At 48.2% G+C, this 26,271-nt stretch overlaps 1 protein-coding gene across 5 annotated transcripts in view; it reads right to left on the bottom strand.

Moving 5' to 3' along the window:
* The window catches only part of LOC137538376 (cadherin-1-like), a 178,711-nt gene that overhangs the window by 89,341 nt on the left and 63,099 nt on the right, over nt 1-26,271 (bottom strand). For all 5 annotated transcript variants that reach the window (XM_068260502.1, XM_068260501.1, XM_068260503.1 and 2 more), the window contains 5 exons: nt 21,898-22,026; nt 13,783-13,965; nt 12,318-12,562; nt 10,186-10,328; nt 9,846-10,070 (listed from right to left, as the gene is read on the bottom strand). In XM_068260502.1, the coding sequence (XP_068116603.1) occupies nt 9,846-10,070; nt 10,186-10,328; nt 12,318-12,562; nt 13,783-13,965; nt 21,898-22,026 (925 nt within the window). The remainder of the gene's footprint in view (nt 1-9,845; nt 10,071-10,185; nt 10,329-12,317; nt 12,563-13,782; nt 13,966-21,897; nt 22,027-26,271) is intronic.

The following is a 26,271-nucleotide window of genomic DNA, read 5'->3' as shown; positions in this document are numbered from 1 at the left end:
GCCATGCTGGGTGCTATGGTGCCATGCTGGGTGCTATGGTGTCATGCTGGGTGCTATGTGGCTTCTATAGGGCACACTGGGTGCTGTAATGCCATGCTGGGTGCTATGTGCTGTGGTGCCATGCTGGGTGCTATGTGCTGTGGTGCCATGCTGGGTGCTATGGTGCCATGCTGGGTGCTATGTGCTGTGGTGCCATGCTGGGTGCTATGGTGCCATGCTGGGTGCTATGGTGCCATGCTGGGTGCTATGTGGCCTCTATGGGGCACACTGGGTGCTGTAATGCCATGCTGGGTGCTATGTGCTGTGGTGCCATGCTGGGTGCTATGTGCTGTGGTGCCATGCTGGGTGCTATGGTGCCATGCTGGGTGCTATGTGGCCTCTATGGGGCACACTGGGTGCTGTAATGCCATGCTGGATGCTGTAATGCCATGCTGGGTGCTATGGTGCCATGCTGGGTGCTATGGTGTCATGCTGGGTGCTATGTGGCTTCTATAGGGCACACTGGGTGCTGTAATGCCATGCTGGGTGCTATGTGCTGTGGTGCCATGCTGGGTGCTATGTGCTGTGGTGCCATGCTGGGTGCTATGGTGCCATGCTGGGTGCTATGGTGTCATGCTGGGTGCTATGTGGCTTCTATAGGGCACACTGGGTGCTGTAATGCCATGCTGGGTGCTATGTGCTGTGGTGCCATGCTGGGTGCTATGGTGTCATGCTGGGTGCTATGGTGTCATGCTGGGTGCTATGTGGCCTCTATGGGGCACACTGGGTGCTGTAATGCCATGCTGGGTGCTATGTGCTGTGGTGCCATGCTGGGTGCTATGGTGTCATGCTGGGTGCTATGGTGCCATGCTGGGTGCTATGGTGCCATGCTGGGTGCTATGTGGCCTCTATGGGGCACACTGGGTGCTGTAATGCCATGCTGGGTGCTATGTGCTGTGGTGCCATGCTGGGTGCTATGGTGCCATGCTGGGTGCTATGGTGCCATGCTGGGTGCTATGGTGCCATGCTGGGTGCTATGTGGCCTCTATGGGGCACACTGGGTGCTGTAATGCCATGCTGGATGCTGTGGTGCCATGCTGGGTGCTATGGTGTCATGCTGGGTGCTATGGTGCCATGCTGGGTGCTATGTGGCCTCTATGGGGCACACTGGGTGCTGTAATGCCATGCTGGGTGCTATGTGCTGTGGTGCCATGCTGGGTGCTATGGTGTCATGCTGGGTGCTATGGTGCCATGCTGGGTGCTATGGTGTCATGCTGGGTGCTATGTGGCCTCTATGGGGCACACTGGGTGCTGTAATGCCATGCTGGGTGCTATGTGCTGTGGTGCCATGCTGGGTGCTATGGTGTCATGCTGGGTGCTATGTGGCCTCTATGGGGCACACTGGGTGCTGTAATGCCATGCTGGATGCTATGTGCTGTGGTGCCATGCTGGGTGCTATGGTGCCATGCTGGGTGCTATGTGGCCTCTATGGGGCACACTGGGTGCTGTAATGCCATGCTGGGTGCTATGTGCTGTGGTGCCATGCTGGGTGCTATGGTGTCATGCTGGGTGCTATGGTGCCATGCTGGGTGCTATGTGCTGTGGTGCCATGCTGGGTGCTATGTGCTGTGGTGCCATGCTGGGTGCTATGGTGCCATGCTGGGTGCTATGGTGCCATGCTGGGTGCTATGGTGTCATGCTGGGTGCTATGTGGCTTCTATAGGGCACACTGGGTGCTGTAATGCCATGCTGGGTGCTATGTGCTGTGGTGCCATGCTGGGTGCTATGTGCTGTGGTGCCATGCTGGGTGCTATGGTGTCATGCTCGGTGCTATGTGGCCTCTATGGGGCACACTGGGTGCTGTAATGCCATGCTGGGTGCTATGTGCTGTGGTGCCATGCTGGGTGCTATGTGCTGTGGTGCCATGCTGGGTGCTATGGTGCCATGCTGGGTGCTATGGTGCCATGCTGGGTGCTATGTGGCCTCTATGGGGCACACTGGGTGCTGTAATGCCATGCTGGGTGCTATGTGCTGTGGTGCCATGCTGGGTGCTATGGTGCCATGCTGGGTGCTATGTGGCCTCTATGGGGCACACTGGGTGCTGTAATGCCATGCTGGGTGCTATGTGCTGTGGTGCCATGCTCGGTGCTATGGTGTCATGCTCGGTGCTATGTGGCCTCTATGGGGCACACTGGGTGCAGTAATGCCATGCTGGATGCTGTGGTGCCATGCTGGGTGCTATGGTGCCATGCTGGGTGCTATGGTGTCATGCTGGGTGCTATGTGGCTTCTATAGGGCACACTGGGTGCTGTAATGCCATGCTGGGTGCTATGTGCTGTGGTGCCATGCTGGGTGCTATGTGCTGTGGTGCCATGCTGGGTGCTATGGTGCCATGCTGGGTGCTATGGTGTCATGCTGGGTGCTATGTGGCTTCTATAGGGCACACTGGGTGCTGTAATGCCATGCTGGGTGCTATGTGCTGTGGTGCCATGCTGGGTGCTATGTGCTGTGGTGCCATGCTGGGTGCTATGGTGCCATGCTGGGTGCTATGTGCTGTGGTGCCATGCTGGGTGCTATGGTGCCATGCTGGGTGCTATGGTGCCATGCTGGGTGCTATGTGGCCTCTATGGGGCACACTGGGTGCTGTAATGCCATGCTGGGTGCTATGTGCTGTGGTGCCATGCTGGGTGCTATGTGCTGTGGTGCCATGCTGGGTGCTATGGTGCCATGCTGGGTGCTATGTGGCCTCTATGGGGCACACTGGGTGCTGTAATGCCATGCTGGATGCTGTAATGCCATGCTGGGTGCTATGGTGCCATGCTGGGTGCTATGGTGTCATGCTGGGTGCTATGTGGCTTCTATAGGGCACACTGGGTGCTGTAATGCCATGCTGGGTGCTATGTGCTGTGGTGCCATGCTGGGTGCTATGTGCTGTGGTGCCATGCTGGGTGCTATGGTGCCATGCTGGGTGCTATGGTGTCATGCTGGGTGCTATGTGGCTTCTATAGGGCACACTGGGTGCTGTAATGCCATGCTGGGTGCTATGTGCTGTGGTGCCATGCTGGGTGCTATGTGCTGTGGTGCCATGCTGGGTGCTATGGTGCCATGCTGGGTGCTATGTGGCCTCTATGGGGCACACTGGGTGCTGTAATGCCATGCTGGGTGCTATGTGCTGTGGTGCCATGCTGGGTGCTATGGTGCCATGCTGGGTGCTATGTGGCCTCTATGGGGCACACTGGGTGCTGTAATGCCATGCTGGGTGCTATGTGCTGTGGTGCCATGCTGGGTGCTGTGGTGTCATGCTGGGTGCTATGTGGCCTCTATGGGGCACACTGGGTGCTGTAATGCCATGCTGGGTGCTATGTGCTGTGGTGCCATGCTGGGTGCTATGTGCTGTGGTGCCATGCTGGGTGCTGTGGTGTCATGCTGGGTGCTATGTGGCCTCTATGGGGCACACTGGGTGCTGTAATGCCATGCTGGATGCTGTGGTGCCATGCTGGATGCTGTGGTGCCATGCTGGGTGCTATGTGGCCTCTATGGGGCACACTGGGTGCTGTAATGCCATGCTGGATGCTGTGGTGCCATGCTGAGTGCTGTGTAGTTGTGTAGCGCCATGCTGGGTGCTATGTGCTGTGGTGCCATGCTGGGTGCTATGTGCTGTGGTGCCATGCTGGGTGCTATGTGCTGTGGTGCCATGCTGGGTGCTATGGTGCCATGCTGGGTGCTATGGTGCCATGCTGGGTGCTATGGTGTCATGCTGGGTGCTATGTGGCTTCTATAGGGCACACTGGGTGCTGTAATGCCATGCTGGGTGCTATGTGCTGTGGTGCCATGCTGGGTGCTATGTGCTGTGGTGCCATGCTGGGTGCTATGGTGTCATGCTCGGTGCTATGTGGCCTCTATGGGGCACACTGGGTGCTGTAATGCCATGCTGGGTGCTATGTGCTGTGGTGCCATGCTGGGTGCTATGTGCTGTGGTGCCATGCTGGGTGCTATGGTGCCATGCTGGGTGCTATGGTGCCATGCTGGGTGCTATGTGGCCTCTATGGGGCACACTGGGTGCTGTAATGCCATGCTGGGTGCTATGTGCTGTGGTGCCATGCTGGGTGCTATGGTGCCATGCTGGGTGCTATGTGGCCTCTATGGGGCACACTGGGTGCTGTAATGCCATGCTGGGTGCTATGTGCTGTGGTGCCATGCTCGGTGCTATGGTGTCATGCTCGGTGCTATGTGGCCTCTATGGGGCACACTGGGTGCTGTAATGCCATGCTGGATGCTGTGGTGCCATGCTGGGTGCTATGGTGCCATGCTGGGTGCTATGGTGTCATGCTGGGTGCTATGTGGCTTCTATAGGGCACACTGGGTGCTGTAATGCCATGCTGGGTGCTATGTGCTGTGGTGCCATGCTGGGTGCTATGTGCTGTGGTGCCATGCTGGGTGCTATGGTGCCATGCTGGGTGCTATGGTGTCATGCTGGGTGCTATGTGGCTTCTATAGGGCACACTGGGTGCTGTAATGCCATGCTGGGTGCTATGTGCTGTGGTGCCATGCTGGGTGCTATGTGCTGTGGTGCCATGCTGGGTGCTATGGTGCCATGCTGGGTGCTATGTGCTGTGGTGCCATGCTGGGTGCTATGGTGCCATGCTGGGTGCTATGGTGCCATGCTGGGTGCTATGTGGCCTCTATGGGGCACACTGGGTGCTGTAATGCCATGCTGGGTGCTATGTGCTGTGGTGCCATGCTGGGTGCTATGTGCTGTGGTGCCATGCTGGGTGCTATGGTGCCATGCTGGGTGCTATGTGGCCTCTATGGGGCACACTGGGTGCTGTAATGCCATGCTGGATGCTGTAATGCCATGCTGGGTGCTATGGTGCCATGCTGGGTGCTATGGTGTCATGCTGGGTGCTATGTGGCTTCTATAGGGCACACTGGGTGCTGTAATGCCATGCTGGGTGCTATGTGCTGTGGTGCCATGCTGGGTGCTATGTGCTGTGGTGCCATGCTGGGTGCTATGGTGCCATGCTGGGTGCTATGGTGTCATGCTGGGTGCTATGTGGCTTCTATAGGGCACACTGGGTGCTGTAATGCCATGCTGGGTGCTATGTGCTGTGGTGCCATGCTGGGTGCTATGTGCTGTGGTGCCATGCTGGGTGCTATGGTGCCATGCTGGGTGCTATGTGGCCTCTATGGGGCACACTGGGTGCTGTAATGCCATGCTGGGTGCTATGTGCTGTGGTGCCATGCTGGGTGCTATGGTGCCATGCTGGGTGCTATGTGGCCTCTATGGGGCACACTGGGTGCTGTAATGCCATGCTGGGTGCTATGTGCTGTGGTGCCATGCTGGGTGCTGTGGTGTCATGCTGGGTGCTATGTGGCCTCTATGGGGCACACTGGGTGCTGTAATGCCATGCTGGGTGCTATGTGCTGTGGTGCCATGCTGGGTGCTATGTGCTGTGGTGCCATGCTGGGTGCTGTGGTGTCATGCTGGGTGCTATGTGGCCTCTATGGGGCACACTGGGTGCTGTAATGCCATGCTGGATGCTGTGGTGCCATGCTGGATGCTGTGGTGCCATGCTGGGTGCTATGTGGCCTCTATGGGGCACACTGGGTGCTGTAATGCCATGCTGGATGCTGTGGTGCCATGCTGAGTGCTGTGTAGTTGTGTAGCGCCATGCTGGGTGGTGTGGTGCCTTTGTGGGGCATGCTGAGTACTGTGTGGTGCCATGCTGGGTGCTATGTGGCCTCTATGGGGCACACTGGGTGCTGTAATGCCATGCTGGGTGCTATGTGCTGTGGTGCCATGCTGGGTGCTATGGTGTCATGCTGGGTGCTATGTGCTGTGGTGCCATGCTGGGTGCTATGGTGCCATGCTGGGTGCTATGTGGCCTCTATGGGGCACACTGGGTGCTGTAATGCCATGCTGGGTGCTATGTGCTGTGGTGCCATGCTGGGTGCTATGGTGTCATGCTGGGTGCTATGTGCTGTGGTGCCATGCTGGGTGCTATGGTGCCATGCTGGGTGCTATGGTGCCATGCTGGGTGCTATGGTGCCATGCTGGGTGCTATGTGGCCTCTATGGGGCACACTGGGTGCTGTAATGCCATGCTGGATGCTGTGGTGCCATGCTGAGTGCTGTGTAGTTGTGTAGCGCCATGCTGGGTGCTATGTGCTGTGGTGCCATGCTGGGTGCTATGTGCTGTGGTGCCATGCTGGGTGCTATGTGCTGTGGTGCCATGCTGGGTGCTATGGTGCCATGCTGGGTGCTATGTGCTGTGGTGCCATGCTGGATGCTGTGGTGCCATGCTGGATGCTGTGGTGCCATGCTGGGTGCTATGGTGCCATGCTGGGTGCTATGGTGCCATGCTGGGTGCTATGGTGCCATGCTGGGTGCTATGGTGCCATGCTGGGTGCTATGTGGCCTCTATGGGGCACACTGGGTGCTGTAATGCCATGCTGGGTGCTATGTGCTGTGGTGCCATGCTGGGTGCTATGGTGCCATGCTGGGTGCTATGGTGCCATGCTGGGTGCTATGGTGTCATGCTCGGTGCTATGTGGCCTCTATGGGGCATACTGGGTGCTGTAATGCCATGCTGAGTGCTGTATAGTTGTGTAGTGACATGCTGGGTGCTGTGGTGCCTTTGTGGGGCATGCTGAGTACTGTGTGATGCCATGCTGGGTGCTGTGGTGCCTCTATTCTGCCTGGGGGACATCTGGGGCACCCCAGAATAGATCCAGGGCACGTGCCACTGATCTTTGGGGCTAGCAATGCCCCTGGGCATGCATACATGTAAGAAGGGTGCGGGGTAAATTTGATTGCCAGGTGAAGCCACTAGTAGTAGTAGAGTAAGAGAATATTTTCATACTTTATTAATAAAATGCCTTTTAAGCCACAAGCAAGCAGGGAAAATACTCAGGATACTATTGACAGTATCTTTTCACTTACTTTTTAGTACTCAATTGCTGATTGTGACACATACAACAACTTATATATAGTGTCCCAGCCTGGCAAAGTCTTTAACTCCCAAGCTATCCCAGGAAGAACACAAGAGTTATGTAACTTTTTTTTAGCTCTCATCTCTTCAAAAAGGCCTTCCTGGGCTTCCAAGCCTCCTACTGTCTAACAAGCCAAATATCTGGTATTGGCCATAAATCAGTTGTAGACTGAAAAAAAACTTGTCTACAGACACAGAAAATGCCCTGCTAAATACCTTCATAATTGGGAACGCTGGCCAAGTAGCCCACACCTGTAACCTTGAGTCTGAAGGACCCCTTTTACTGCCGCGTAGGCTGCAGGCAGGGTTGCCACCTCATCCCTTTAAATACCGGCACATATGAATTATACATGCCTTGTGGCTAGTTAGATGCAGTTTAGGCACTGATTATGTGCGAGTAGCCCCAGAACCTGTATAACTTAGATGTGCCGGTATTTAAAGGAATGAGGTGGCAACTCTGGCTGCAGGTGTATTGTATGCATTTCAGTCCATCTGATTTTGGATCAGGGATGTTGCTAGCCCTAAAGATCAGTGGTGCGTGCCCCAGATCTATTCTGGGGTGCCCCGGATGTCCCCCAGGCAGAGTCAGCTGTAGTGCCTCAATGGCAGGCATGCTGGGAGCTGTGGTGCATCAATCGGGGGTATACTGGGTGCCTCTATGTAGGCATACTGGGTGCTGTGGTCCTTTGGATGATGAACCCCCCCCCCCCCCAAAAAAAAAAAAAAAATAAAAAAATGGCTGCAGTAGTGTCTGATTCACAGCTGAAACAAGCATGCAGCTAATCCAGTCAAACATCGGATCTGTATGCTTCCTCCAGGTCTATGTCTAATGGCCATTTCACACTGAGGCGGTGCGGTAAATTTACCGTACCCCACCGCAGCCGAATGAAAGTCTATGGGGTAGTTCACACTCCCCACATTGCGGTACGCTGCACCGTAAGGGTCCTATCTAACGCGCGGCCATACCTACGTTACCGTGCGGCTCCTGCTGCGACCTGCGGCGGACTGGAAAACATGTTAGTCTATGGTAATGCACATGGATTTAAAAAAAACGCCGCAGTTTTTACACATACATTTGTTCCTTACCAGTGTGCCCCTGATGTGAGCGGTAACTATTGCCTAATAGTTCTGTCTTTTATTCCTCATGTTCACTCCCTAACCAGCTCCTGTCATCTCCAACTCTAGAACATATCTCGCATCCAACCTTTTCTCACTCAAGACACAACTACAATGTTAATACATGCTCTTATAATATCTCGTCTGGACTACTGTAACATACTACTTTGTGGACTACCTTTTAACAGACTTGCCCCGCTCCAGTCAGTACTAAACGCAGCTGCTCATCTCATTCATCTCTCCTCTCGCTCTTCCTCTGCTGCTCCTCTCTGTCAAGCTCTTCACTGGCTGCTAATTAATCAGAGGATCCAATTCAAACTCCTAATCCTAACCTACAAAGCTCTCCACAATCTCTCTCCCCTGTATATCTCCTCACTAATTCCCAGATACCAACCCAATCGCAATCTCAGATCTGCACATGATCTTCTGTTGTCCTCCTCTAGAATTACCTCCTCACATTCACGTTTGCAAGATTTTGCACGCGCTTCACCCTTCCTCTGGAATGCCCACCCCCAACAGGTTTGTCACTCGCCAACCTTTGTTACCTGTAAACGGTCACTAAAAACTCACTTGTTCTGACAAGCATATGCGCTACCTTACGCCACTTCCCTTTGTCCTAAGACCAAATTGCACTCCTACTAGGTATCCTAAGGCTGCTTCCACACAGGGACGTTACAGGCGCACGTTAGTGCAGCCTGTAACGCTCCCCCAACGCACAGCAATGTAACACAAGTGGGCTGTTCACACTGCCCACGTTGCGTTACATGTAACGCTGCGCGTTGTCCGGAAAGTGCAGCATGCTACGGCGTTACAGCGGCTATAGCCGCGTTAGACTGTTTGCACATGCTCAGTGGGGGGCGGAGAGGAGGCGGGGAGAGCCAGATACAGTAGCCGCGCACATGGCTACTTAATATTCATTGCACTGGCGGCCGCTGATTGGCCGGTGGGACCACGTGATGCGGAGTGTCGGCCAATCAGCGCCACTCTGGGAGACCTTATAGGGATAGGGCCGCCTAACGCGGCTCACTCTACCGTCCTCTCTAGCAGCACCATACGTTGTGTTAGGTGCACGTTATGCGACCTTAACGTGGCACCTAACGCAACGTCTGGGTGTGCAAGTAGCCTAAAACACACTGCCTTTATATATTTGTTGTATACAACCCCACCTCTTGTTTCTGTCCCCCCCCCCCCACCCCTTCCAATGCCTTTAGATTGTAAGCTCACAAGGGCAGGGCTCTCTCCCTCTTTCGTGTCTTGGATATTATTTATCATGTTACTTTTATCACTGTCATTACCAACTCTGTATCTTGTATTCTGTATTTTGTATCTTTCTTTAGTTTGTTACCAATTATGTATTATCAAAAAAACAATGAGATCATATGAAATGTTGGTATGACCCGATTGAGCACAAATCACACTAAACAGTGATTCTTCCAATCCAAAATAGGTACTTTATTAATCAAACGTATCAAACATTTATATCTAATTATGTATTATGTATATTGGAGTACACCATTGTCTGTGTTATTATGTACCCCATGGTCGTTTCTTACTTTGTACAGCGCCACGGAATATGTTGGCGCTTTATAAATGAATAATAATAATAATAATAGTTATAATTATGAGAGTACATGGAATATGTTGGCGCTTTATGAATTAATAATAATAAGTTATAATTATGAGACTCACCCCTGTGTACAATACACACATTCATATACAGTACACGCACACACACAGTACTGTATATATAGATACTTACGGTTGTTCTCCACATGAGCGGTCCAGTCATCCTGAGCTTGTCTGCTCAGTTCTACAGTAAAGGGCTCGGTAAAAGGCGGTAAGTCTTGGTCAATGATGGGGATAGGCACTGGGTCTGGGGTCTTCTGGCAGTACACTATCTCTGAATACTGCAGATAGGGGCCGTTATCATTGACATCCGTGAGAGTGATCTGCAGTGTGCCAGTCCCAGTGGCAGTGGGTGACCCTGTTAGGATAATAACATACATTAGACAGGAATGGAGATCAGACATATGAATATACTCATCTGCCATATGCACTATGTTCAGATATTGGAGGGGGGGGGGGTAACAGGCACTCACCATCATCTATAGCCAGAATAATGGCTGTATAAGCGTTGTTCTTCACAAATATGGACTCCCGATCCAGCTGTCCATTCCCAGTGATGATGCCGTTCTCCGGATTCACAGACAGCCATTGGGCGGGGTCGTTGCCCATACGGTAACTACAAGACACAGTGAGGAAGTCTTTATGGGCCAGACACAGTATCTTGAATCTGATTCTGGACTGGATAGGAAGCCAGTGGAGGGATTCATGGAGGGGAGCCGCCGTGGTGGAGCGAAGGGAGCAGTGAATAGTTCTGGCTGCCGCATTCATGATGGACTGCAGCGGGGTTATTCGGGTCATAGGGAGACCAGACAGCAGGGCATTGCAGTAGTCAAGGCGGGAAATTATGAGGGCATGGATGAGGAGTTTGGTGGTGACAGAAGTCAGGAAAGGGCGGATCTTGCAGATGTTACGAAGGTGGAAGTTACAGGACTTAGTGAGGTTTTGGATGTGGGAAGTGAAGGAGAGTGCGGAGTCCAGGGTGACACCCAGACAGAGGGCTTGAGAGGTACGGCGAATGGTAGTGCGGTTAACAGTAACATGCACATCTGGAAAGTTCAGGGATGGCCGGGGTGGGAAGATTATAAATTCTGTTTTGTCTAGATCAGGCATAGGCAAACTTGGCCCTCCAGCTGTTAAGGAATGACAAGTCCCACAATGCATTGCAGGAGTCTTACAGCCACAGAAAGGCAAATGCATTGTGGGACTTGTAGTTTCTTAACAGCTGGAGGGCCAAGTTTGCCCATGCCTGGTCTAGATTTAGTTTCAGGAACCTAGCGGACATCCAGGAGGAGATGGCTGATAGGCAGGAGGAGACCTTGTCCATGGTAGTGGTGGATATGTCAGGGGTGTGGAGGTAGATCTGGGTGTCATCTGCATACAGATGATAGTTAAAATCCATGGAGGAGATAACCTTGCCAATGAAGGATGTGTATAGGAAGAACAGTAAGGGGCCAAGGATTGAGCCTTAGGGGACTCGCACCGAGAGGTGGTTGGGGGTGGATGTGGACTCAAAGAAAGAGCTCGTGAAGGAGTGGTTGGAGAGGTAGGATAAAAGCCAAGTCAGGGCGAGATTGTGAATACCCAAGGACTGGAGGGACTGGAGGAGTAGGGGATGGTCTACTGTGTCAAAAGCTGCTGAAAGGTCGAGCAGGAGAAGAATGGAGTATTTACCTATGACCCATTCTTTTAGAGGGTGGGGCTACAGGCGGACTGGTGCATATAACAAAGTTTTATTTAAAAAAAAAAAAAACAATCGCAAATCGGAAGCGTTGTACAGTTTACTGTACATCACTTCCAAGCATCGGGAAAACACGATCGCAAACACCCTAGGAATCGCTGCACACAGCGCGGCGGCGATTTTAAAGCACTGCAGAGATTCCTAGTGGGTTCCAGTCCTTAGTCCCGGAACCCACCTGCAGCACTTTGTAAGCACCAGTGATTTGGAAAGCTCTTGCTAAAGCAATGCTGCGTTGGATTTTTTAAAAATCACATCCCTCAAGTGGGATCACACCCATAGCATTACATTAGCAAGAGCTTGTCAAATCACAAAGCGCTCAGAAAAGGCTTAGAAAAGAGCTGCTAGTGGGTTCCAGGCCTATACATCACCGGGTAGGAGCACTCAGCAACCATCAGGCTGGGTGGACAGAAGATGGGAGTGAGCCTCCACTAGTTCCGTGGTACAAATCGCTTTTTCAAGAGAAGAGAAGTGCCCCTCTCTGTGACAGCATGGACCTACTCAGAATTGTGGACGATGTGACAGTCCCAGAAGGTACTATGCTTGTAACACTGGACGTTGAATCATTATTAATTATGCGACATTTTGTAAACTTTGTTTTAACCCTGAATAGAATAAAAAGAAGGACACATTCCCTTTACACATAACTCAGTGTAAGAGATTCAGAAGTGGAGGATGCGGGCATCATGTTTTGGTTTTGGACACACTGACAGCCAATCAGAATGCTCATAAGTCTGCTCTCTTCCTGTGTCCCCTGCTATGGCTTTGCTGAGTGTATAGGACAGATAGGTGATGTACAACTGGGGGCATATGGAAGAGCCGCAGATGGAGGAGGAGAGCAGAAAGTTATCAGAGGTCAGTGACACTTACGTTATCTTCTGATTCTGCGCCTTATTCGGATCCTGAGCTGTGTAGGACGCCACCTCTTGGCCATTGACCAGATCCTCAGAGATGATGACATTTTTAATTGGAGGCACAAACACTGGCGCCTCGTTCACATCTATAACAGTGACGGTCACTGTGGCGGTGGAGGACAGAAGCGGAACAGTGAAGCTGGCTTTGTTGGTGGCAGTTACCAGCAGTATGTACTCCTTCTTAGTCTCAAAATCCAGTCCCTGCCATCAACACAACAGTATTTATAAGAAAACTGCAATAAAGGCCACATATACATACAATATACATATACATATGCTCAGGGTTCACAGTAACCCATCACTGTCATTATACTCCAGATTCTGTGTCGCGTGTCCCAGAAGCTTCTGCAATCTTAGCAGTACACTGAGAAGAGGCTACCGCTCCTCTGACTCAGAGCTCCACCCCTTTACGATCCACAAACCAGGGGGATCATATGACCTGTCAATAATGCTCTGATTGGTGTGAGGATGACAGGAAGAGGAGGGGCAGAGCTTGACGTCACAGCCTCTCCTCAGTATATACTGGAGATTGAGCGACTCCTGGGCACACAGGAAATGACCTCCAGTATAGCACAGATACTGACAGGGAGCTTGTGGCAGTGTCACTCATCTGTGGGCTTTTACAATGATACAAATGAAATAATTCTTTGGATGGGTATTTTCAGAGTCCTGTTTCCATATATAGTTTATGGTGGATGCAATGTAGAGGAGCCTTGCTTGTTTAGTAAATATGCAGACTGTGCTTCCAGCTCATCCATGATTATATTCAGCCACACTGCACACAAAACACTGACTGTCCAATCACAGACAAGGAATGATGTCATAGTACAGTACCCATACCTCCCACCTTTTTGGGATAAGAAAGAGGGACACTTAAGCCACACCCCTAATCCGCCCGCCCCGGCACACCCTTCGTCACACATACATAAAGATTTATTTTAAGAAAAATAGGTTGTTTTATAATTCCAATCACAAAAGTCCTTTCCATCCTGGTCCATTGTCCTTCGTATTGACATTTTTCAGGAGTAAAAATACATATATTTAAATATATTTGTACATCAATCCTGAAAGAGGGAGACATGAGGAGGAAAGAGGGACAGGGTTCCCAAAGAGGGACTGTTACTCCAAAAAAAAGGGACATTTGGGAGCTATGACGGTACCCATTATTGCTGGCATCTATTGCAGATGTGTAACCAATCCCCGAAATAAACAAGAAGATTCCATTACATACTGGGACTATTTAATACAATCTTATGGCTCAGCTAGTGGTCTGTCTCCCCTTAGCTGCTGATAGTTCCATTTTATCCAACATTATCTCATACCCAGCACACATGCAGCACAGGATCAGGATTAGAGAGCAGTTCTGGAGGTTTCTATAGAATTCGGGTGCAGCAAGTGCAGCATATAGGAGCACCACTTACCTTTGCAGTTCTTATCAGGCCCATGTTCTCTGGAGTGGTGGTTATAACAAAGTTTTGTCCCTCATTGCCCTTAATAAAGGTAAAGTTGGCAGCCCAGGCATCAGTGTAGGGGACGTCCTCATCTGTCACTGTCAGCAGTGCGACTTCATAGCTCACTTCATTTTCAGGTACCGTAGCGGAGTACTGAAATGAGGAGAAGATATAATGCTATTTTCTGCAGCACATTACAGAGTAACGAATCATGTCACTGGCTGTCCTCAGAGGAGCTCACACTCTAATCCTACCATAGCCATAGTCTTACCATATTATTATTCTGTATTTATATAGCAGTGACATCTTCTGCAGCACATTACAGGGTACATAGTCATGTCACTGACTGTCCTCAGAGGAGCTCACAATCTAATCCTACCATAGTCATTGTCTAATGTCCTACCATATTATTATTATGTGTTTATATAGCAGTGACATCTTCTGCAGCACATTACAGAGTACATAGTCATGTCACTGACTGTCCTCAGAGGAGCTCACAATCTAATCCTAACATAGTCATAGCCTAATGTCCTCCCATATTATTATTATTATTATTATGTATTTATATAGCACTGACATCTTCTGCAGCACATTACAGAGTACATAGTCATATCACTGACTGTCCTCAGAGGAGCTCACACTCTAATCCTACCATAGTCATAGTGTAATGCCCTACCATATTATTATTATGTATTTATATAGCACTGACATCTTCTGCAGCACATTACAGAGTACATAGTCATGTCACTGACTGTCCTCAGAGGAGCTCACAATCTAATCCTACCATAGTCCTAGTCTAATGTCCTACCATATTATTATTATTATTATGTATTTATATAGCACTGACATCTTCTGCAGCACTTTACAGAGTACATAGTCATGTCACTGACTGTCCTCAGAGGCAGGGACGAATCTAGGGGGGGGGGGGCAGGCAGGTCTCTTGCCCCAGGCGCAGTTTGTCGAATTCTTAAAAAGGCGGCAAAATTTGGATGGGGAATGGCAGTTAGGCGCCAAAACCTCATCTTTAGGCGCCAAAACCTGACCTTTAGGTGCCAAAACTGGATGGGGAATGGCAGTTTAGGTGCCAAAACCTGACCTTTAGGCGCCAAAACCTGACCTTGCCCCAGGCGCAACTTGGTCTAGATCCTGCTCAGAGGAGCTCACAATCTAATTCTACCATAGTCCTAGTCTAATTATTATTATTATTATTATTATTTTTTATTTATACAGCGCCAACATATTCCGCAGCGCTTTACAAAGCACAATAAGACGACAAGGGGAACATAGATACAACTAACAAATATACAGCAGAGTTCCAAGCAGCACAAATATTGTTACAAAAACAGTAAACATTAGGAGGATGACCCTGCCCTTGCGAGCTTACAATCTAATGGGTAGTGGGGGACACACTAGGTAAGGGGGTGGAGGATGGATGAGGCAGTGATTCTTTGCCTCTGATTACATTGTGACAAATAAGTAAATAAAGGGCTATAGAATGTTATAAGCTTGTCTGAAAAGGTGTGTTTTAAGAGTGCGTTTGAAGATGTCCAGGTTTGGAGCATGACGTACAGGCTGTGGAAGAGAGTTCCAGATAAGGGCTGATGCTCGTGTAAAGTCCTGGATGCGAGCATGAGAGGAGGTGATCAGCTTAGAGGCCAGGAGAATTTCTTGGGAGGAGCGAAGGTTGCGGGAGGGACAATATCTTGAGATTAGTGAGGAGATGTATGGAGGAGACAACTCGTGGAGGGCTTTGTATGTTAGAGTCAGGAGTTTGAACTGGATCCTCTGGGTAATGGGTAACCAGTGGAGAGAATGGCACAGTGGGGCTGCATCAGAAGAGCGTGTGGAAAGGTGAATGAGGAGGGCCGCTGCATTTAGAAGGGATTGGAGAGGAGCTAGCCTGTTTTTTGGTAGGCCACAGAGCAGGGTGTTGCAGTAGTCTAGGCCGGAGATGATTAAGGCATGAACAAGCATTTTGGTGGCCTCTTGTGTGAGGAAGGGACGGATACGGAATATATTTTTGAGCTGGAAATAGCAGGTGGTGGTTAATGAGGCAATGTGAGGTTTAAAGGAGAGCTCTGAGTCAAGTATAACCCCCAAGCAGCGGGCCTTAGTGGTTGAGGTTATTGGGGTGTTGTCTACCGTTATGGTTGCAATTGGTGGGGGTGTAGATAGCAATGGTGGAAAAATCACAATTTCCGTTTTAGTCATGTTGAGTTTGAGGAAGCGGGAGGACATGAATGCAGAAACGGCACGTAGACAGTCGGGGACTCTGGATAGTAGTGAGGACAGGTCAGGAGCTGAGAGATAGATTTGGGTGTCATCCGCATAAAGGTGATACTGGAAGCCAAAAGAGTTAATTAGTTGTCCCAGGCCACGGGTGTAGATTGAGAAAAGAAGTGGCCCAAGAACAGAGCCTTGAGGTACACCAACAGACAGTGGGTGTGGAGAGAACTTGGTGTTAGAGAAGGAGACAGTGTAAGAGCGTCCAGAGAGATAAGAGGAGATCCAGGAATGTGCTTGTTCCTTGATTCCTAAAGATGACAGTGTCTGCAGAAGCAGAGCATGATCAACCGTGTCAAAGGCAGAGGAAAGGTCAAGGAGTATTAGAATGGAGAACTGGCCTTTGGATTTAGCTACCAGTAGGTCATTAGCAACTTTCGTGAGGGCAGTTTCAGTGGAATGGTGTGTGCGGAATCCAGATTGAAAGGGGTCAAGTAAGGAGTTGGTAGAGAGAAAGGCAGACAATTCTGAATGGATGTGACGTTCCAGCAGTTTAGAAGCAAAGGGGAGGAGCGAGACAGGACGGTAGTTGGATAGAGAAGTTGGATCAAGAGAGAGTTTTTTGGATTAGTGGTGTGATGATAGCTTGTTTGAATAAGGAAGGAAAAGTGCCAGTGGAGATAGAAAGGTTGAATAGAGTTGTTAGAGCGGGATTAAAGGAGGAGGAAAGCTGGGGGATTAGATGAGAGGGAATGGGGTCCAGGGCACAGGTAGTGAGATGCGCTTTGGAGATTAGTGAGGAAAGACACTGATCAGTTAGTGTGGTGAAAGATGTTAGAGTGGGAGACTGGTCTTGTGGAGGGGGGGGGAGGCAGTTAGTGGTGGGTGAGGGTGCAGGCGGACAAAAGGAATTTATAGGTGACGGCTGTGCTGGTAAAAATGGTTGCGTGTTAAAGCTATTACGTATTGCATCAATCTTGCTTGTAAAGTATGATGCAAAGTTGTCGGCTGACAGACATGTGGTAGGGGGAGGAGGTGGGGGACGAAGTAGGGAGTTAAAGGTGTTGAATAATTGTTTTGGGTTGTGAGACTGTGAGGAAATGAGCGAGGAGAAATAAGACTGCTTAGCAGAAGTGAGGGCATCCCTGAGCTCCTGCATAGTTTGTTTATAGTGATTGAAGTCTTCTACAGCAGTGCTTTTTCTCCAGCATCTTTCTGCCACCCTGGAGTGCCTTTTCAGCTGTTTGATTTGTTCAGTGAGCCAGGGCTGCCGGTTAGTTTGGCGGGGGCGGGTGGTGGTGAGTGGAACGGCTGAATTCATGGCAGAGGAGACTACATTAAATAAGTAACTGGATGCTGCCTCAGGGTCAGTGTAGGAAGACAGGGTACTTAGAGGTTCCAAGGCCTCAGTCAGGGAATTCACATCCAGGTTGCGGTAATTCCTGCGCGTGACTGTATGGTGTAGTGTTGGAGGAGGTGACGGTAGAGAAGAATTGATTGAGAAGGTAAGAAGGTTGTGGTCTGAGAGGGGAAGCGGAGTGTTATGAAAGCTTGAAATAGAACAGAGGCGGGTAAAGACAAGGTCAAGAGTGTGGTCGTCTTTGTGGGTGGAAGTGGAGGACCATTGGGCGAGGTCAAACGAGGAGGTGAGAGAGAGCAGTTTGGTGGCAGTAGGGCAATTAGTATCGATGGGTATATTAAAATCTCCAATGATGATAGAGGGTATATCAGTCGAGAGGAACTGGAGAAGCCATGCTGAAAAGTGATCAATGAAAGTAGAGGCTGGACCGGGCGGGCGGTAGATAATAGCAATCTGAATGTGGTATGGAGAGTAGAGACGGACAGCATGAACTTCAAAGGATGAGAGTGCGGGCAGTGGTGTGAGTGGCTTAAAGGAACAGTGATCAGAGAGGAGGATCCCCACCCCCCCTCCATGTTTGTGGCCAGGTCTAGGGGCATGACTACATTTTAGACCACCATATGATAGAGCAGCTGGAGACACCGTGTCTGATGGAGTTATCCATGTTTCAGTGAGCCCCAGGAAGGTGAAAGTGTTGGAGATAAACATGTCATGAATAAAGGCCAGTTTATTACAAACGGAGCGGGAGTTCCATAGAGCCCCAGATATGGGGAGGGGAGAGCTGGGAAGAAGGGGGATGTCAATAAGATTGTAGGTGTTCTGGGAGGGGAGGTGGTGAGGTTTGTTATTGGTGGAATGAGTTGTAGTCTGAGCAGTGTGAGGTCTAGGAGTGGGCCCTGGGTTCGGTGATATGTCCCCAGAAGCCAGAAGGAGTAGTAGGCAGAGCAGAGAGATTTGGGGGTGGGACTTGTGTGTATGCAAGTTAGGTTTAGTGAGAGCAGAGGAGGGGTAGTGTGAGCACAGAAATAGGAATAGTTCGTGGCTAGAGAAAAGGGGAGACGATAGCAGAGAGGGAGCAATCTGTATGGTGTTGCTGACAGTGGGAGGATGAAGTGACATGTGGATTTTCAGGAACAGAAGACAAAAAGAAGCGGTTGAGAAAGACATTTTAAACATTCTGAAGGGATCTACAGGGCGATTGATAGCTGACAGCAGGAGGGTGGGGTATGTTTAGAAACAGGAATTGCAGAAACAAGCAGGCATATGGTGAAACAGATAAAAAACAGTTAAGTAGCAAACCATGTGATCAAAGTGCCGAGTCTCCTGGCAGTTCCTTCTGTTCCCTTCTGGTTCAATTCTGGTCTAATTTGGGTCTTTGGCTGTGCACTTCAAATCATGCACTTGGGTCTTTGGCTGTGCACTTCAAATCATGCACTTGGGTCTTTGGCTGTGCACTTCAAATCATGCACTTAAAATTAATGCACATCTGACTAAAGTCATATCTGACTTAGGGACTAGATTAAGTAGACAGCAGAGGGGATGGAGATGAGTGCTGGAATGAGGATCAGGTGTGAATGGCCAGGCCTGGGCTGTGGGAGGCTGGGTCAGTCTACAGACATGCAAATTATGACTAATTAATTAGGTACACATTGCAGCATAAGGCCTGGCACCAGGAAATGGTCACAATTATGTATGCGTACCATAAAGTTAAAAGCAATGCAGGTAAAGTTGAACATAAGCAAGATTTGTTTGATTGCAGAGAGAAATTGCATGAAGACAGATATAAAATCAGATGCAGATGCAGATCATATGCGTACCATAAAGTTAAAAGCAATGCAGGTAAAGTTGAACATAAGCAAGATTTGTTTGATTGCAGAGAGAAATTGCATGAAGACAGATATAAAATCAGATGCAGATGCAGATCATATGCGTACCATAAAGTTAAAAGCAATGCAGGTAAAGTTGAACATAAGCAAGATTTGTTTGATTGCAGAGAGAAATGTCCTACCATATTATTATTATTATTATGTATTTATATAGCACTGACATCTTCTGCAGCACATTACAGAGTACATAGTCATGTCACTGACTGTCCTCAGAGGAGCTCACAATCTAATCCTACCATAGTCATAGTCTAATGTCCTACCATATTAATATTATTATGTATTTATATAGCACTGACATCTTCTGCAGCACTGTACAGAGTACATAGTAATGTCGCTGACTGTCCTCAGAGGAGCTCACACTCTAATCCTACCATAGTCTTATGCCCTACCATATTGTTAATATTATTATGTATTGATATAGTACTGATATCTTCTGAAGCACTTGACAGACTACATAGTCATGTCACTGTCTCCAGAGACGCTCACAATCTAATTCAAAATTTAAGCACTTTATTGTCATTGTGAAACTTAACAAAATTACTTTTCATGACAGCTCCACAGTGCATAACAGGAACATAGTGATAGTAACAAAGGTAGAAATAGAGGAATTATACAAGTATGCCAGGTATTTCAAATGTTTAAACAATTTGTACACAGTATTAATTATTTAAGAGAAGATTCTGAGTTTAACAAGTTTATGGCAGATGGGAAAAAGCTGGTTTTTAGTCTGTTTGTCTGTGTGTATGTGGATTGATTTAAAACGTCTACTTGATGGAAGGCAAACTAGGCATTTTCAGTTTTTTGTCCTTGATAATGTTTTTGGCCTTTCTCATACAGCGAGTCTTATACAAGAGCTCCAGTGATGGTAGTACAATGCCGATAATGGCATCTGCTGTTTTAACAACTTGCTGCAGGGCTTCTCTAGCAGCCTTGGTGCAGTTGTTGTACCAGGCCGTCATGCAATTGGTCAAGACCTGATCTATAGTGCATCTGTAGAAATTAACCAGCAGCTTCTGTGGGAGGTTAGCACTCCTTAGTTTTCTTAAAAAGTAGGGGCGTTGTTGGGTTTTGCCAATTACAGCTAAAGCATTGAATCTTGAATATAGGCTAGTGCTTCATGACCCAACAAAATGGCTGCTGTATTGTATTTAACCATTTCAGCCGCCCGGACATGATCCTCACGTTTAGGCGGCAGCTCTGCTGCGGTGCCGCGCTTCGCTGTGCGATCGCGGGCCCGCCCCCGTGCTGTCCCCCGGTAGCCCTGGGATCAGTGAGCGGGAACATGGTTCCCGATCACCAATTCGTGTCCCCAGCAGAAAAACCGAAGCGCTCTTACTGGAGGCCTCAGTCTTTCTGCAAAAAAAAACGTTTCCCCGTCCTCCTTGTGCTTCCGGTTAGCGAGAAGCACAAGGAGAAAAAAATAAACTCAAGGTGGCCATCTTTTGGCCAAATAGTAAAACTACATCTACATACATTTTACATTAAAATTTACACATATAATAACATTAAAAATTAACTGTTTATTTCCCACACCAAAATATTACACAAATAAAATTTTGAATGGAAAAAAAAAATTACAATTAAAACAAAAACAAAAAAAAACCTATAAATAGTTACCTAAGGGTCTGAACTTTTTAGATATGCATGTGAAGGGGGTATACTACAAACATTTTTTAAATTATAAGCTTGTAAATAGTGATGGACGCAAAACGGAAACAATGCACCTTTATTTCCAAATAAAATATTGGCGCCATACATTGTGATAGGGACAAAATTTAAATGGTGTCATAACCGAGACAAACGGGCAAATGAAATACATACGTTTTAATTATGGTAGCGTGGATTATTTTAAAGCTATAATGGACGAAAACTGTAAAATAATGAATTTTTCCATTTTTTTCTTATTAATCCTGTTAAAATGCATTTATAAAAAAATAATTCTTAGCAAAATGTACCACCCAAAGAAAGCCTAATTAGTGGCAGAAAAAACAAGATATAGATCAATAACTTGTGATAAGTAGCGAGGAAGTTATTAGCGAATGAATGGGAGGTGAAAATTGCTCTGATGCATAAGGTGAAAAATCCCCGCGGGCTGAATGGTTAAAGACTATACAGGCCAGGCTTGCCCTATCACTGTCAGCTAAACTGTTCCTGTACAGGCAGTCCCCAATTAACGAAGGAGATAGGGGCTATCGGTTCGTACTTAACTTAAAGGAAAACAGAGATGTCCAATTTAAAATATTTTATACTCACCCGAGGCTTCCTTTTTAGCCCCATGAGCACAGATGCATCCCTCACCATCCTCCCGAGTGCCTCCGTTCGTGGTATCGGTCTCAGTAATCCCGCTCAGTCACATCAGTCGGCTCTTGTGTACATGCATGGTCCCTCTGCGCGTGCATTTTACGGATTTAAAAAAACATTTTTCTTTGAATTTTTTTTAAAACTGATTTTCTCAAAAACTACAAGGTCTTTTTGAAATAAAAAAAAAATGTTTTTCACTTGTTTCCACAGAATAAAATTTCACATTTTCAGGCCGTTCGTAAGTTGGGGAGTACCTGTATTGTATTGTGTAGTGATAGAGCCATTTAATCACAGTAATCGTGTTTTTACACTCACCGTAGGAGGAGTAAAAATCGGAGAGTTGTCGTTGTCGTCCGTTACTATGATCACAGCTTGTCCAGATGTGATGTAACCCATTCCTTCCTGATCGATGGCTTTCAGGGTCAGAGTATATTTAGAATTAACCTAAAAAGACGAAAGTAGACAAAATATATTGTGTCTGTGCCAAATAAAAACTACAATATGCTGAACTGAGCCATTGGTAGAGAGAGATGTTGTGAACATCAAATTTTGGGTGCGCGAACGTTGAATCCGAACATCTGGGAAAAGTTCGGATTCGCAAGAACCGGGCGAATATCCATAGACTTGAATGGGCAGACGAATTTAGAAACATACAGGGACTCTTTCTGGCCACAAAAGTGATGGAAAACTAGTTTCAAAGGCTTTAACACCCGGACAGGGGCATGGCGGAGGGGATTTATGCCAAAACTTCCACCAAAAATTACGTAGTTGGCACAGAGTCGGGTTTTAATCCCTTAAGGGCAGAAATCACATCAGAGTTCATTCCTACATTTGAGGAATAAAGGGCTGCTTTTAAATGTCCAGAGTGGTAATGTAAGGGTTATGCCCACTTCACACTGACAAACCAAACGCCGCGTTTACCGAGATTGAGCGCTAACAGGTCTGTAAGGCCCATAGGTGTGTGGGTGCTGCATGTGCACTCAACTGAGGCAGACTGGCTCAGTGTACAGCTGTATTTGTATTTTTTTCTTGGGCCTATTAGTGAATGTTGTTGATGAAAAATTATTTTGAAAATTATGTATAGAAAAGTTATTTATATCAAATTAAAAAATACAAATTTATTTATAAGAAATACAACATTTCAAATATAATATAATATTTATATAATTTTAATGATCATTTTCAAAAAAAAATGTTAAGTCAGCAGGTGTCAGGCTGGTAGCAGGTCTGCCTGCCATTCCTGGTGGGGGTGGAGGTGTCACCAACTCCACTGCAGAGCCACCCAGTGCAGGCTTGCTATTGGTGTTTAGTGGGGTGGCAGGCTGGCAGCAGGTCTGCCTGCCATTTGTGGTGGCGGTGGCACCAACGACACTGCAGACGGTCCGAGAATTTTGTCCGCAGGGAGAAATGGACGCGTGTGTTGCCGCAAAGCTAATATGTAACGGCAACCGTTCAAAATTGGCGCCGTATCGGTTATGATAACGGCTATGAATAGTTCCATTACACCGTTATCCGATTCAGGGGGCCCCAGAGCCGGCACAGCACAGGAAGGGGGGAAATTGGGCACACAGAGCGGCGGGGAGGGGGGAAGCTTCCCTCCCTCCCTCACCTAGGGCCCCCCCCTTCCGCGCTCCCCCTTCCGCACTCCCCCTCCCTCCAAAATTTTAGCCAGCGGCAGCGAGCGGTGAATAGCTTTACCGGCATGAAGACGTCAAGTCATCAGAGGAGATCCATCGCTCTGCGTGCCGCTGGCTGGTCTCCGTCTCCTGCAATGCACTGACTGACCAATCACGCTCTCACAGGAAGTACTGCAAGAGCGTGATTGGTCAGTGCATTGCAGGAGACGGAGACCAGCCAGCGGCACGCAGAGCGATGGATCTCCTCTGATGACTAACGTCTTCATGCCGGTAAAGCTATTCCCCGCTCGCTGCCGCTGGCTAAAATTTTGGAGGGAGGGGGAGTGCGGAAGGGGGAGCGCGGAAGGGGGGGGCCCTAGGTGAGGAAGGGGGGGGAGCTTCCCCCCTCCCCGCCGCTCTGTGTGCCCAATTTCCCCCCTTCCTGTGCTGTGCCGGCTCTGGGGCCCCCTGAATCGGATAACGGTATAATGGAACTATTCATAGCCGTTATCATAACCGATACGGCGCCGATTTTTCATATGGAGAATAACGGTATAGAAGACAGAATGCGATGAACCGTCGCGTCCATTTCATTGTGCGGCTAAATAGCCGTTTCCGACTGCAGAGCCATGCAGTGGAGGCTTGCCAGTTGCCATTGGTGTGTTCAGTGGTTGGCAGGCTGATAAAAAAGTGATTGCACTTTTTTATGTTGGATTGAGTTTGTCCGTACCTATTTTTATGTGATGTGTGTCAGAGCTTTAAGACACACCAAAATGTATTCTACAACTTGTCACGGTTAATGCATATACTATGTAGTTTTGTAAAATGGATGGCTTATACATTGAAAACACACCCTTCACTATGGAATTATATTAACCACTTCATGACAACTGGACTTTTATAAACGTCCAGTGTATTTGTGGAGAGTACACCACCAGTTTGACACTAAATGAGACACATGGGGTATCAATTTAACAGTACAATACTAGGTCAAATCCACAATTGCTTCCTCCGAGGCCCAACCATAAACAGTTAAAAGTATATTATTATTTTTTTCTTTATGACTGATGCAATCATCAATAATTGTGTGTGAGTAATCATACAGCAAGTCCTGTAGGAGCCATTATGCCTGCTAATGATATAATCCTCAGTCATTCCAGTGAATAATTTAGTGGCCATGAACCTGTATATGTAGCAGATATGCAGGCTGGCCGATATCTGGTACTTCCATCACCTGTCTCTGTGCCACATGCGTGGCGTTTTACTCAAACCTCCGAGGAAGGCTCTGAAGAGTTTGTGAAACGTACGTTGGGCACTGGATTTGACATGACACTGTACTGATAGTAACAGGATGCATTGAACAAATGGTTATGTAAAGCATATAGAAAGTACATCGAAAACACACTTTTTACGGGGAAATAAAAATCAATATTTAATGATTAATTGGATGTCGATAAAAAATTTGCTTCTATGACAAATACATACAAGTTTTCCCCATGTTTGGTTTGGATTAGGAGATTGAAACATTAGTTACAGTTGATTTTAATATCCAATTATTAGAGATGTAGCGAACGGTTCGCCGGCGAACGGTTCCAGGCGAACTTTGGGGGTTCGCGTTCGCCTGGAGCAAGCAAACTTTTGCGGAAGTTCGATTCGCCCCATAATGCACTATGAGGGTCAACTTTGACCCTCTGCATCACAGTCAGCAGGCACATTGTAGCCATTCAGGCTACACTAAGCCCTGGAGCCCCACCCCCCCTTATATAAGGCAGGCTCGCTGGCCATGACACTCACTCGTGTGCCTGCTGCAAATAGATAGACTAGGAAGAGCTGCTGCAGATTTTTTTCTCCTAGGGAAAGATTAGTTAGGCTCTTGGCTTGCTCCTGGCTGATTGTTATTGCTAAAATAGCACCCCTCAACAGCTCATTTGAGAGCTAATGTTTTCCTGATGTGTTTTTTTTTGTGTGCGTGTTGCTCACTGACACTGACATTATACAGCCCTATCTGTTGCAGCTGGACCTTGGTAATTGTTATTACTGTGCCAGCCAGCCCCTGCCTAACTATCTATACTGGGACACCTACCTATGCCTACCTAACTACTGGGGCACCTACTTACCTATACGGGGACACCTACCTACCTATACTAGGGGTCCTACCTATGCCTACCTACCTATACTGGGACTCCTACCTATGCCTACCTACCTATACTGGGACTCCTACCTATGCCTAGCTAACTACTGGGACACCTACCTATGCCTACCTACCTATACTGGGTCTCCTACCTATGCCTAGCTAACTACTGAGGCACCTACCTATGCCTACCTACCTATACTGAAACACCTACCTATGCTTACCTACATACAAGAAGATAATAAGGTCGTTGCTTCATTGTGGTCAGACCAAATTTGATCAGCTGGACAGTCACTGTTGTTCTATCATTGAGCTACCACAGCCCGGCGACCATATGGGTTGAAAACCGCCACGGCCTACACTCTCGCCACGGTGCGCACCAGTCCAGCACGGCCGTCACTACAGCTGTTTGCGGTGCGTTACACAGTGAGTTTGGTGTGTCAGTGTGAAGCAGAACTCTAATTACACTCCCTGATTGATATATACACATGCAAGATGTTTTAAAGCACTTTAGGCCTGCAATTTAGCATTCAATGTGATTTCTGCCTTTAAAACGCTGCTTTGCGTCAAATCCAGATTTTTCCCCGGGACTTTGGGCGTGTATCCCACTCCGCCATGCCCCCCTCCAGGTGTTAGACCCCTTGAAACATCTTTTCCATCACTTTTGTGGCCAGCATAATTTTTTTCTATTTTTCAAAGTTCGCATCCCCATTGAAGTCTATTGCGGTTCGCGAACTTTTCCGCGAACCGAACCTTCTGCGAAGGTTCGCGACATCTCTACCAATTATATCTATGCATGGGAGCCGCACTACTTGCCCATTTCATATGTAGGCTCTGCTTCTCATTTTTCTATTTTAACTGCTCCTTATAGCTCAATGAGAGTTTAGCAGACAAGTCTTGCCTGACTGAAAGTATTAGACTTTTCTGAGTTTCTTCAATACA

This window comes from Hyperolius riggenbachi, chromosome 11 (assembly GCF_040937935.1).
Source record: "Hyperolius riggenbachi isolate aHypRig1 chromosome 11, aHypRig1.pri, whole genome shotgun sequence".
Taxonomy (NCBI): Eukaryota; Metazoa; Chordata; class Amphibia; order Anura; family Hyperoliidae; genus Hyperolius; species Hyperolius riggenbachi.
This window is presented reverse-complemented; position numbering and strand designations above follow the sequence as displayed.